The 12173-nt window shown below is 59.6% G+C and overlaps 1 protein-coding gene across 6 annotated transcripts in view; it reads right to left on the minus strand.

Moving 5' to 3' along the window:
* Positions 1-12173, minus strand: part of Atp11a (ATPase phospholipid transporting 11A) — a 76024-nt gene that overhangs the window by 19879 nt on the left and 43972 nt on the right. For all 6 annotated transcript variants that reach the window (XM_023715217.1, XM_023715214.1, XM_023715216.1 and 3 more), the window contains exons 9-18: positions 10683-10747; positions 10037-10118; positions 9563-9713; positions 8909-9106; positions 7122-7295; positions 6057-6220; positions 5532-5603; positions 4247-4320; positions 1658-1761; positions 439-620 (exon numbers count right to left, since the gene is read on the minus strand). In XM_023715217.1, the coding sequence (XP_023570985.1) occupies positions 439-620; positions 1658-1761; positions 4247-4320; positions 5532-5603; positions 6057-6220; positions 7122-7295; positions 8909-9106; positions 9563-9713; positions 10037-10118; positions 10683-10747 (1266 nt within the window). The remainder of the gene's footprint in view (positions 1-438; positions 621-1657; positions 1762-4246; positions 4321-5531; positions 5604-6056; positions 6221-7121; positions 7296-8908; positions 9107-9562; positions 9714-10036; positions 10119-10682; positions 10748-12173) is intronic.

Raw genomic sequence — 12173 nt, forward strand, 5'->3', positions numbered from 1 at the left:
CACACACACACACACACACACACACACACACAAATAAATAAAATTTTTTTAAAAAGTAAAAAAAAAAAACCAAGCAACAACAAATATGCTGAGGGCGTTCAGATCTAAAAAGTAACTCCTGCATTCAAAAGAACTAGCAAATGGCTCCGGAATGTAAGTGGTTACTAAGGCCATCCCTGAGGAACAGTTTATAAATGGCACATCTTGACTACTCACAACATGAGGTGAGAGGTTTCTACTATCGTCGTGGAGTGTGCTTGCATGCATTTACTTCCTGATTGTATCCATGGAGAGGTGAAACTCCAGGCACCATGTGTGCCGGGCTGTCCCTCCAGGCACGCAGGAGGAAAGGAGGAGCCTCTCTGGTGGGGTGAGGTGCTAGGTCCTGCCTCCCACCCATTCCCACTGTCCCCACCCGCCGTGACCCCTGGGCCTCACCGGTCCTCTACAGCCGTCGCGCCGAGCAGAATGAGGTCCTTCTCTATCTGCTCATAGGCCTCAGCTAGCTTCTTCTCCCGGTCCTGGAGCGCCACCTTGGCAGCCTGCAGCAGCCCGCAGACGCCCTCGTAGTCCTCGGGAACAAGCCTCTTGTAGGCCACACACAGCGTGCGGAGCCCCTCCTGTCAGCACAGCACGGCTCCGTGTCCCCTGCTGGCACTGCTCTCAGGGTCCCCTCTAGCCCAGCCAACCCTGGCTACCACCGGAGCGCCCACGCTCACGTAGATGCAGATTATAGAAAGCTGGAGTAACTGCGAGCCCCAGGTCCCTCCCTCTGCCAGTGGGCAGACTCGCTCTGCTCTGACAACGCGCTGCTCCACCGAACCCTGAGTGCGGGAACAACAGCCCATCTTAAGGTGCGTGTGCTGCAGCCGGGCACGGGCCCAGGCCCAGGCGCTGCTGATCATAGGACTGCAAAGGTTTCTCACAAGGGATGGGCTTCCAGGCCCATGGGGCCACACGGGACCCCGCCATCAACCTTCACAGCTCACAGTGCCCGTTGAGGGGTGAGGGAACAGACATGGTAGTCCATCCGCATGATTTGCTACCTCCCAGGAGAGAAACCTTTGAACCTGGGCGCCCAGGATGGGCGAATCTCAAACTGTTATCACATCCCGGGAAGGGACGCCGACACACTACATCATGATTCCACAGACAGGGAAGGCCCAAAGTGAGCCTTACCTCCCATGGCAGCAAGCCGGCAGGGTCTGCTGCTGGGTGGGGGACAATGCAGGACAGAGCTGCACAGGTCTCACCCCACCAGCCTCAACACTCCACTCTGCACAGGTTCATGCAGGCAGTTACAGCTCAAAAGTGTCTCTTTTGAAAAGCAGATAAACTTAAAATCACCCTATTAACATGGGCACGCTTCCACTCTCCAGGAAACGCCTCCTCCAGATCAGCAGGGCGCTCCTCCTGAGGACAACCCCAGCAGGGGGCATGGGCCCCTCCAGGTGCCCATGGGAGTCTGGCACTAGCCAGCTTGGGCCAGTGTGTCTGTGGAGAGCAGTGCAAGGGCCTGAAGTGGTACTGCATGGAGCAAAGGCTTTCTGTACAAGGTGCTGGTGCACACCACACCCAGGGCCCTCTGCCACAGGGAGGCAGCCACGCTGAGGGGAGGCTGAACTGCCGCAGCGGGGTGTGAAACAGCGCTCCTCACCACGGCGTTGCGCTCCACGCGGGACCGGATCTGATCCACTTTGCCTTCAATCACTCGGGGGAAGATGGAGGAATCTGCTCCTTTGCAAAACAGATAAATTTCCCCTGCCGAGAAAAGACACTTGGTCACAAGCCGGGAGAACAAATCACAGCTCAGATCTTGCTGTTATGAAAACACCCAAACCAGGAGGTCAGCATGGCAATGCAGGAAGTGGTGATGGAGTGGCCCGGAGCCCCAGACCTGGGAGAGGTCCAGCCGGGAGGACAGAGGCTGCTCCCAGGGTTGAGACACAGGGCGTATGGTGACTGGGGTGGCACTCTGCCGAAGCATGAGAAGGTGAACCTAGACCCCCTCAGACTGAGATGGCGGTGCTGTGTATGTTGGCAGGACTGTCTGCAGCTGGAGCTGGGGGCAGAGGGAGAGACGGAGGGCGGGCAACCGGCTCAGCTGACTCCAGGGGGCAAGCTCAGCCCTGGGCAAGCCTAGGACCATGGCTAAGGACTCAGTGTATGCCAGGCCTCCATCGTGCCTGCCCCCAAATCCTGGGAGACCCCAAAGCCAAGAGGTACAAATGGGGAAAACCCTTGCTCTAGATGTCATGTGATGACATCACACAGCAGGCCACAATGACAGCCATGATGACAGGATGTCACCTATAGCCCAAGGGACAGTACCAGACAGCCACGTGTAGCTGAGCAAAGGACCATGCTCCAAGGAGCAACTGAGGATGCTGAAGCCCAGGCCCAGGAAACCCCATAGGAGCACAAGTATGAGCCCCCGGTTACTTGCTGCTCTGGCCGACTTCAGGTGCCCCACTATTGTGCCCCATGGCTTCTGCCAACCCTGTGCAGTCACACTAAGACACATCACACTGTCAGCCTCCAAACAGGCTTGCGTGTCCAGAGGACACTGGAAGTGTCACCTTCTTGAGGCCAGGGGAGTGGTAATGGCGTCCAGCTCAGACCCACACGTCCACTTGTGTGTACAGCTGCAGGGCCGCAGCAATGCCGTGTGCAGGAATGGAACCCATGGCTGGGGTTCCTGCCAGGGCTCTGCCCCGGGATGTGGGCTGTAGGACAGGAGGACCAGATAGAGACTGGCCAGAGCTCCAGAGGACACGACTGGTAGCTCACCAAGGACGCGCCACACCAGAGGGGCAGGACACCAGTGGGCAGCGTGGGTTGTGTGGCCGTTCCCTCCCTGGCCCGCTCTTGGGTCGCCACGGACAACATGGCATTGCAGAAAAGGCCCTGGATGTCAGCACTTCTGAGAGTGGAAACCCCTCGTGTCCGTCCCCAGACCCACGAGGCCGACCCCACGACCCCCACCCTGGACACTGGGAGTGCATCTTCTGGGCTCTAGGCTGTGTTGGTAGGGTCCAGCTTGGCCAGACACCCCACTTCCACCTCTTGCGGGGCTGAGCGTCACATGTGCGCCTGGTCACCCTGCCCGCAGGATGCCCAGCTCAGCCTGCTGTGTGGGCGTGGCTTGGGCGGGCTGGGCCGAGGCCGTTTCATACATGGCTGCTGTGGGCACTGGCCCTAAACAGCCCTGGGTGAGACCACCTGGCCTCAGCGCCAATGCCTGCCTTTCCCCAGGCTGCCGAGAGGCTCACAGGACCAGGGAAGACCCGGAGGCTGGCCTTGTGATCTGGCCTCAGGACGGCACAGCATCGCTGGCGAAAAGCAGCTGTCACGAGGAGTGGGCCAAGCACAGCTCAGCAGGCCTCGGGCCGAGGGGCCAGGGGCACACTCCCACCCCCCACTCAAGGCCTCCACACCGCGCTGCCTGACCATGCAGGGCTACAGGCCAGCCAGGACCATGACAGGGCAGCGCGGTCACTTGCCCGGATGCAGCTGTTGGCGCCAAGCCTGCCGGTCCCGGCCAGGCTGCCAGGGCCTTTCTCCACGGGCAACACAGAAGCTATGTAGTCCTGCACTACCCTGTGTACGGCTGGCTGGGCCGGCGGGGCGCAGGTGCCTCACAGTGGTGGTTCCTCTTACGGTGATGCTGCAGGCCGGGGGTGGGGTGGGGGACGGGCTTGGGGTGGGTGGCAGGTTCCCGGCAGCCGCAGCACCTCCTGAGGCTGCACACCCAACACACGTACGCGCACGCACACACTTAGCAGTCACAGAACACTTAAGGTGTTTTGGGGTTGTTCAGAGGCAAAGGCCTGGCTGGTGCTGAGCTCTTGCAGGTGGGTTTGCAGCCAAACCTGCCTTCCCTCCAGGCAGGGTTATCTGGGCACGCGGGCAGCACAGAGGTGGGACACGCAACCCTTCAGCAGTGCAATGAGCCTAACGTAACGCCAAGGAGAGGGGCTCAGGGTGTGCAGCCCTGAACTCAGACCCTCATGTTTAAAACATTTTGCTTTTCAAAAAACAGGATCAGGGAGATAGCTCAGTGGCTTAAGCGCGTTCCTGGTAAGTGCAAGGTGCTGAGTTCAATCCCCAGTAACAAAAACAAAACAACCAAAAAAAGTAGCTCCCTCTGTACAGACGGAAATAAGAATAAGACCTCTCTGGCGCAAATCCTCCAGGCTCCTCGCTGGCAGCCACCAGAACACTGCGTGTGGGTCAAGAGACCTACCTGTGGTGGACCTGACAATTACGCTCATCCTCCTCCTCACAGAGTCAAAACTCAGAACTTCCAGCAGCTCGAACCTGCGAAGAGAAGAGAGAGGCGCAGTCTCTCTGGGCCCAGGAGGCCAGCATGAAGCGGGGTGGCATCTTTCTTCCAGCCCCACCCTCTGCATCCTTCTCCTCAGAGGGATGGTGGGGCCAGTCTGCACCCCAAGCTGATCATGGGGGCGTCCTGGAGTAGCCGGGCTGCTCTGCAAGCCGTGGCTGGGCCTGCAGGCCCAGGGCCCCCACGTGGCCAGCACGTGGTGACCACAGCGGCTGCTGGCCTGCAGTTCCCCAGGCACCACAAGGACTTCACGCCTACCCTCAGGAGCTGGGACTTAGCTGCAGCGAGTAATGGCCCGGCTGTACCAGCAGGAGCCAAGCCAGTCTGGCACCAGCGCTGCCCCTTTCTCTCACCCAGGAGCCCCTTTCTACAAGTGAAACTTTGGAATCCAGGTTTTTGAGGCCGTCAACAACCAATCTTCTGTCCCTCACTGTCTCGTGTCTGTCACTATATACCTGTACCCATTTAGCATGCAAGGTCCTGAGTAGCACTCAAGTTGGAAGACACGTCCCCCTTCTTAGGGAGAGGCACTGGGGCCCAAGATGCCCCGTATCGAAGCTGGAAGCTGGAAAGCGTAGCTGTGCATTCATGGTGGTGCACGCCTGACTTACAGCTACCCAGAAGGCTCAGGCAGGATGATGCCAAGTTCGAGGCCAGCCTGAGCCATGGAGGAACCAAGTGAGACCCTGCCCTCAGACTAAAGACAAAAGGCCGGGAGAGCTGCTCAGTGGTGGTGCACCCATGGGCCCTGTCCCCAGTACTGTTTAAAAAGTGTGTAACTGTACCAGCTTTTCAGAGGAAATGTTGTCCCGTGACCTGACATGCCGAGTCACATGTGGGGACAGCCACTCACTTCTTCCCTCTGGAGAGCAAGAGGGCTGAGAGAGGGCAGTACTTTCCAGAAGCCTTCAGATGGCAGAAGGTTCTAGAAGCCATGAGCCAGTGGGGCACTGCACAAGGTCTACGAAGGTTGGACATTCTGGAAGCCTTGAAAACTCCTGCAGCATAACCCATTGAACTGAAATGTACTTCATGACAAGGCTTTTCAACACTGCCAATGAATGCACCATCCCTGGACACCATCAGGAGAACACCCAACGCCACGCTTTCCCTGCACACATCCAGGGTCCCCAGAGTGCACAAAGCCCTTTGCTGTCCCTGGCAGAAGGGCGGCTGCAGGCCTCACCTCTCAATGTCCCCATCCCTGTTCAGGATCTCCATGTAGCTGTCCTTCAGCCGCAGGTATGTGAAGCCCAGCCTGCAAGGAGCAGCTCCGTTAGCGTGGCCCACAACACTCCTCCCATGAGCCTGCCCAATGGGGGTCCATGCACTTCCTGAAGAAAGACCCAGCAGCCTCCCATCTGCTGGCCAGGCACTGGGCTGGGCAGGGGCTCACAGTGCGCAGGACACTTGCCCGCAGCAATGCCCAGGCTGAGAGTGCCAGGAGCGTGGAGGGTGAGGCCTGTCTCAGAGGCTCCTGGACAGAACTTGGTGCCCAACCTCACAGTGTGAGCCACCAGTGTGGCAGTGGCTGAGGAAGGGCCTTCCAGAAATGAAGAGCCCTGACCTACCAGGAGTGACAGGCGAGGTGCAGGAACACGATACCTGCCTCCGCGAGGTGCACATGATATGATTCCTCACTGTCTCGCCTACCTCGGCCTCCCCACAGGCCCACGGACTCAAGAACGAAGGCCGGTCGGGACAGACGTACCTCTGTACACCCTCCACCAGCGCAACTTCGTCAGGTGAGGATGAGATGTACACACAGGATTTGCCTGAGTCCGGTGACTTCCTGGGGCCGTCCACATGGTCCTCATCCTTCACCTGGACTGTGTGGCAGAGACAGAGAGCCCGGAAGAACAGCTCCTCTCGCTCCTGCGGGATAGCACAAGGGGTTGGAGCAGGTCCATGTTTAAGAGGGGAACGGGGGTGGGGTGGTGACACATGGGTTTGGGCAGGACCTCAGGAGCCTGGCGCCACCCTGCCCGGCAGCTGATCAACCTGTGTGGCTCCTGAGGCCTGAAGCTCTGCTTGGGGATTCGCGCAGGATGCGGGCCAGCGGGGACCACATGAGGACCCCGAGGCTCTGGGTGCATGCAGGAACGGTCCCAGGCCACACTCCCAACACCTGTGCTGTTGCTCCCAGTCTGGCACTGTGACAGTGACACTCTCCCAGCCTCTGGGTGCCTTGCCTTCCTCGAAAGCCCTGTACTCGTAGCCTGAAGCTGAGCAGCCAAGGAAATTAGTATTCGGGAAACTGGGCAACATGCCCGCCTTCACAGCAAGCTGATAGGGAGCCCATAGCTGCCCAGGCCAGCTTACTCCACGTGGGTGGCCTGAGGTGCAGTGTGCATGGGACAGCAGGGCGGGACAGAGGCCACAGGCACCTGCTCCCTTGCTGTGTGCAGAATCAGCTGGCGCCCAGGCAAGGTCTGTGTTCTGAGGTCTCCTGCCAACTGGCGCGCAGGAGTCCCAACACAAGGAGATGTGTGTGAGCACGAGCACACGTGTCTGTGGCTATGAACCTGCACACCTACCCGTGCACATCTGGGTGTGTACACATGGGTTTGCACACACACCGTACACTGCCTGCCTGGCTGGGGCTCTGAGTCTGGGTTGGGGCTCCCTGGCCATGCGCTATGAGGGGACACAGTGCCCATGAAGCACGGGCCAGTCCCCCAAGGTCCTACAGGGCTCCCGACTCTCCAAGGAGCCTGAGTGAAAGAGGACCCTCTCTGAGAGTACCATACGCCTGCCCGTGGGGAGAGCAGCCTACCCTGCTGCTGATGCCTGGGGACGAGTCGATCATGTCAATGCCTGAGGAGTCGGGCAGCACCTGCCCGTTGCAGATGGCGTGCGGCACGTACACGTGGCCCTCGATGCAGCACTCCTTGAAAGCCATGTTGTTCTCGGTGAGGGTGCCCGTCTTGTCAGTGAAGATGTACTCCACCTGCATACACATACAGAGTCACACACTCAAGACATGGGGGCCTCACCTGGGCCAGCTGCAGCCTTTGGCCACAGGCAGGACGCCCCACTCTCCATGCTGGGATGGTTTGGGGGGCTGGCGTAGGGTGTCTGGAGTCTCCTCTGACGCAACAAAATGGGGGGTGGGTATCCTGGGGGCCACAACCCACGAGGCCACATAAGATGCAGATAATAGACCCCAATACGCAAGCACGGAAAGCAGCTGTGGAGAGTGGAGAGGACAGGGAGGTCTGAACCCTAAAGTTGGGGCAGCACTGGCCACACAGCTGGGGCATGGTGGGAAGGGAGCTAGGCGCCAAGGCCGGAGCAGCGCAGGGCCCGCTGGCTTCAAGTGGGAACGGAGTGGGGTGCAGCTCACACTTTGGGGGCACCTTGCCCACACGGGTCTCTCAGACATGCTCATGGAAACCCACAGCTGACAGTGCCTCTGATGGCCTGCTGGCTCTAACAACTGACCAGGACACCCACGCTATCTCCCAGAACTAGCTCTTCTGTGAACACAGCCCACAGCCCACACCCCTGCCAGGCCCCGCGGTCGGGACAGAGGATGCTGTCCATCAAGGCCCCCACACTGTGGCCAGAGGGAAGGAGTATACCTCGGTGGGCACCGGTGGGGCTCAGCCTCCCCGGCTGGTGGGGCGCTAGCGCCTCCTAGCCTGGCCCAAGGTCTCTGATGTGCATCATTACCCAAGCCTAGACACAGAATAAGCACGAAACCCCAGACCCACGCTTACAGGCGAAATACAGAACGAAGCCGGGGTTCAGAAGTTCGGTGGCCACACTGCGCAGCTACAGCCGCATGGTAGTGCCTTCCAGGACCCTGACCATGGTGTCTGACAACTGTAACAATCCATCCCAATGCGCCTCTCAAGCTCGGAGCAGCCGCGGGCACCGCACTTGGCCTCACAAATGCCAGGCCAGCCACCTTACCATCCCAGCCTCAAACGCAAACAGGGGCTTGAAACTGGACACATAGGCTGGTTCGCCAGCGGATATTATTGAACAAGCTTGTTGTTGCTTCATGTTTTAGTTTGTTGGTGTTTAAAAATGCTATGGGCTTTTATATATATTGATGTTTTTAAGTTTAATTTTTTTTGGTCTTCTTGGGACAGAGTTTTGCTATGTGGTTCAGGCTGGCCTTGAACTCCCAACAACCCTCCTGCTTCAGCAACCCAGGATTACAGATGTGTGCCATCCCGCTCAGCTGTACATTCATTTTACATCCTTCAACTTCCTTGAATTTATTTGTTCTAACAGTTTGTGGAGTCTTTCGTGTTTTCTACAGTTAAAACCTCATTACCTGGAAACAGGGACGGTCTGACTTCTCCCCATTCCCTTCTCTCTATCCCTCCTTCCCTCCTTCCCCTCTTCCTTCCCTCCCTCCTGACCCTCTTCCTTCCTTTCCTTCCTTCCCTCCTTCCCCCATTCTCCCCTTCCTACCTTTCTCTTACCAAATGCCCCATGAAAGCAGCATTCTCACCCCAACCCTGACTTTAGCGTCCCTGACGTGAGGCCGCTGGTATAGGCTGTCACACCTGGGCCACAGCAGGGCCACAGCAATGCCCAGGTACCAACCTGACCCAGCTCTTCATTCAGGTCCGATGTGTTGACAAGCGGCCCCTCCCCGCTCTCCTCATCAAACATGTCCTCATCCCAGGTGATGAAGTAGGAGCCCAGGAACTTCTGCATCTCCACTGTGACATACATGGACACTGGGATGATGTAGTTGAAGAGGACCATGAAGGCCAGGAAGTCGGTGAAGGCTCTGAGAAACTGAGAGTGCAGGGTGCATCAGAGGATGTGTCTTTGGGCCAGCTGAGTGCCATGCGTGACTGGGGAGAGACCATGCTCCTGTCCTGCCCCAGCCCTGAGCTTGAGAAACAAAGCTGGTAATACTGGCTTTTCTAAACAGTTCCATTTCTCTCTGCAGTCATGCAAGGGTGGGGGACAGGCGAGTGAGCAACGCTGGAGACCAGGCCCACCAGTGCTGCCAGCCTGCCCCTGCACACGGGGCTGGGAAGCTCAAGTGCTCCGAGCTCTCTGTGAGCACAGCCCCGCGAGGCGCAGCCCTGGGCCCTCCCCTCCTCTACCGGCGCCCCGGGCTCCCACACGCACACAAGCAGCAGGAGCTGCGTCTCTGACCTTGGCCCCAGCGCCCACGTGGCAGGGCCTCCCGGGCGCACATGCCACCCCCCCCTCCAGGGTCACACTGGCGGCCGCTCTCTGTACCAGGTTTCTCTGTCTCTCGGACTCCGTTTTCTGGTTGTACCACGGCTCGTCGCGGAAGGGCTCACTCTGCCACACGTACTTGAGGATGGTGTTGACCAGCGCCTTGCTGATGAGGATGCAGAGGTACACGACTAGGAACACATTCATGGACCTGCGGGGGAGGGCAGAGTGCTCAGCGGCGCGGGGCGCAGCACACCAGCCTGCTCGGGGCAAGGAGCTGGGCGGGCCCAATGCTGGGACGAGGGCAGCGTGCACCTGCTGCCCGGGAAGGGAGGCAGCTCCAGGGCCTGACAGACTCAGCTGGCAGGGAAACCGTGGAGGCGCAGGCCCTGTCACCCCATCCCAGCCTGAGGCCACCACAGCAGTCGGCGTGCACCTGTGGGACCCCGCATCCTAGGACACCTGGAGGTGCAAGCCAGGTCATGCCGCCCGGCTCCACACAGCTGTCGCCCGCCAGTGGGGCAGGAGCCTTACTTCTCCACAGCAGATCGCTTCTGGGACTTAGACTGGTAGTTCAAGGCCATCTTGGTCTCCATTCCCGTGTAGATGGCCACCCCTGAAGGCAGAAGAGACAGGTGACAAGGGCGGCCCCCAAAGGTGCCCGGCCGTGAGCCCCACGTGCGACCCGCACACAGGTGCACCCAGCGCCCACAGGCGAGCAGCACGCGGTAGCAGAAGTGGATCGCCGGAGAACCGGGCCCTCCGCCCGCAGCCCGCGCCGAGGGCTTCCTCCTCCTCGTCAGTGCAGCCTCCTCCGGGCCCAACTGTCCCTGCCCTGGCTGCTTACAGCAGGCCACATGTGCCCGTTTCAGAGCTGTGCTGCCCTTTAAAGCTCGGCACACGCCGCCCGTCCAGCGCCACCGGCGGGCGGAGCAAACGTCCCACAGAGGCACGCGGTGCGCGTCTCTCCCGATCCCAACTTCCGTTTCTTAGGCAAAACCTGCAGCCCTTCAGCAATCCCTGCTCTCTGGGGCCCTCGCAGCACAACCTAATCCCTCCAGCACGCGGCTGGCTCTGGGGGAAATCTGCGGGCTCAGGCCCCGCCCCAGCCCTTGGTCAAAGGGAATCGGCTTTCCTACACAGGGGCTTCTGCGTGCCCGCAGGCAACTCGCTCGCTCACCGAAGATCCGCTCGGTGTTCTTGAGGGTGGCTCCTCGCAGCAGCAGGTTCTCCGACCCCAGCGGCCTGCGGAGACAGGGCGACCAAGGGGCTGGGCATCGCGGCGGAGGGGCCTGGGAAGAGGCGGAGCCTGGGCCCCACGCAGAGGCGGGACAGCGGTCCAGGGACGTTTCTCCCGAACCCTCCTCCAGGGCACCAGGCACCCTGCGCATGTCAGAGGCGTTACCCCGACCCTCTAGGCAGACTCGCTGGGGCGGGCCCTGCAACTCCCCTTAAGCCTCAGCTCGCGGACCACTCTCTCCCTGAGCAGCCAAGGGAGGCCTGGCGCTGAGCTACACACAGCCTAGCTCTTCTGGTTTCTGCTTGCCAAGTCAATCTTGCTAAGTCCCTGGGCTGCCCAGCCTGGGCTTCACCTTGTGAACCTCCTGCCTCAGCCTCCTGGTGTGGCACCAGCCCCAGGGGGTCCGAGTCTCACCTAGCTGTCAGCTGTCTCTATCACACCTTGCAGGGATGGTCCCACTTCATGCAGCCATGTTTCTAAGGATAAAGTAGGGGCACTGTGGCCTACAATCTGGGTATAGCCTATCTACCTGCAGGAGACCTTCAAGGCTGCTCTGGGGACCTTAAATCTCTCCCTGAGAAGCCAGGCCTGCTGCAGGCAGAGCCACGAGAGTGGCGAGGTCTTGACTGTCAGGGCCTGTCTGAGCAGCTCTGGGGTGCTGCAGCAGCACGAACTCCTACTTCCTAAGCACTGGAAGAAAGTCAAGGGCAGGAGAGATAGCTCAGTGATCTGAAGCGCCTGCTTGGGCAAGCTTAGGCCAGCGTGTAGGGCTGTGGCCCGATCCCCTGCACCACATGCCACGCCTGCCCCGGCCTGGGGTGTGCAGATCTGGCCACAAAAAAAGAAAAGAAAATTGAGAGCCAGAATTCCAGTTTTGTTGTTGGTGACACCCGAACAATCCTGTTGGAGGACAGGGGAAGGGCGCCTGCTGAGGCTTGCTCCTCCGCATGTTAAGTTTCCTGAGCCAGGACAGCTGGAGACCTACTCCTAGGCTCCCAGCCAGGCAGCAGACAAGGTGCAGACTGCGCCCCCTGGAGTTCGGGACGGGACGCGCGGAGGGGAGGGCGCTCACAGCCAGGGTCACCTCCTGGGCATCACAAGGCTGTCAGGCTCTGTTAGCAAGCAGCATGCTATCCATAACTCCTGTCACCAGCGTTTATGGAAACAAGCGCCTGTTTAAAACAGGTCTCTGGAAAGCCTAAAAACAATTCACTTGAGAAAGCGCTGTGCTCCCAGGCTGTGCTCCCAGGCTGTGCTCCCAGAGTCCGGAGGTGGCAGTGAAGTCGAGCTCTCACGTGCACAAACTGCCCCTGGCAGCGTCTCCAGCCGCAGAGCAGACAAAAGCCAGGCAGCGGCCCTCGCGCGCGCGGCCCTCCGCTGCGCAGTGATTCCCACCCCACTCGCTTCCAGTCCAGGCAGCGCCTCCCAACA

The sequence above is a fragment of the Octodon degus genome, unplaced genomic scaffold (genome assembly GCF_000260255.1).
Source record: "Octodon degus isolate 3935 unplaced genomic scaffold, OctDeg1.0 scaffold00039, whole genome shotgun sequence".
Lineage (NCBI taxonomy): Eukaryota > Metazoa > Chordata > Mammalia > Rodentia > Octodontidae > Octodon > Octodon degus.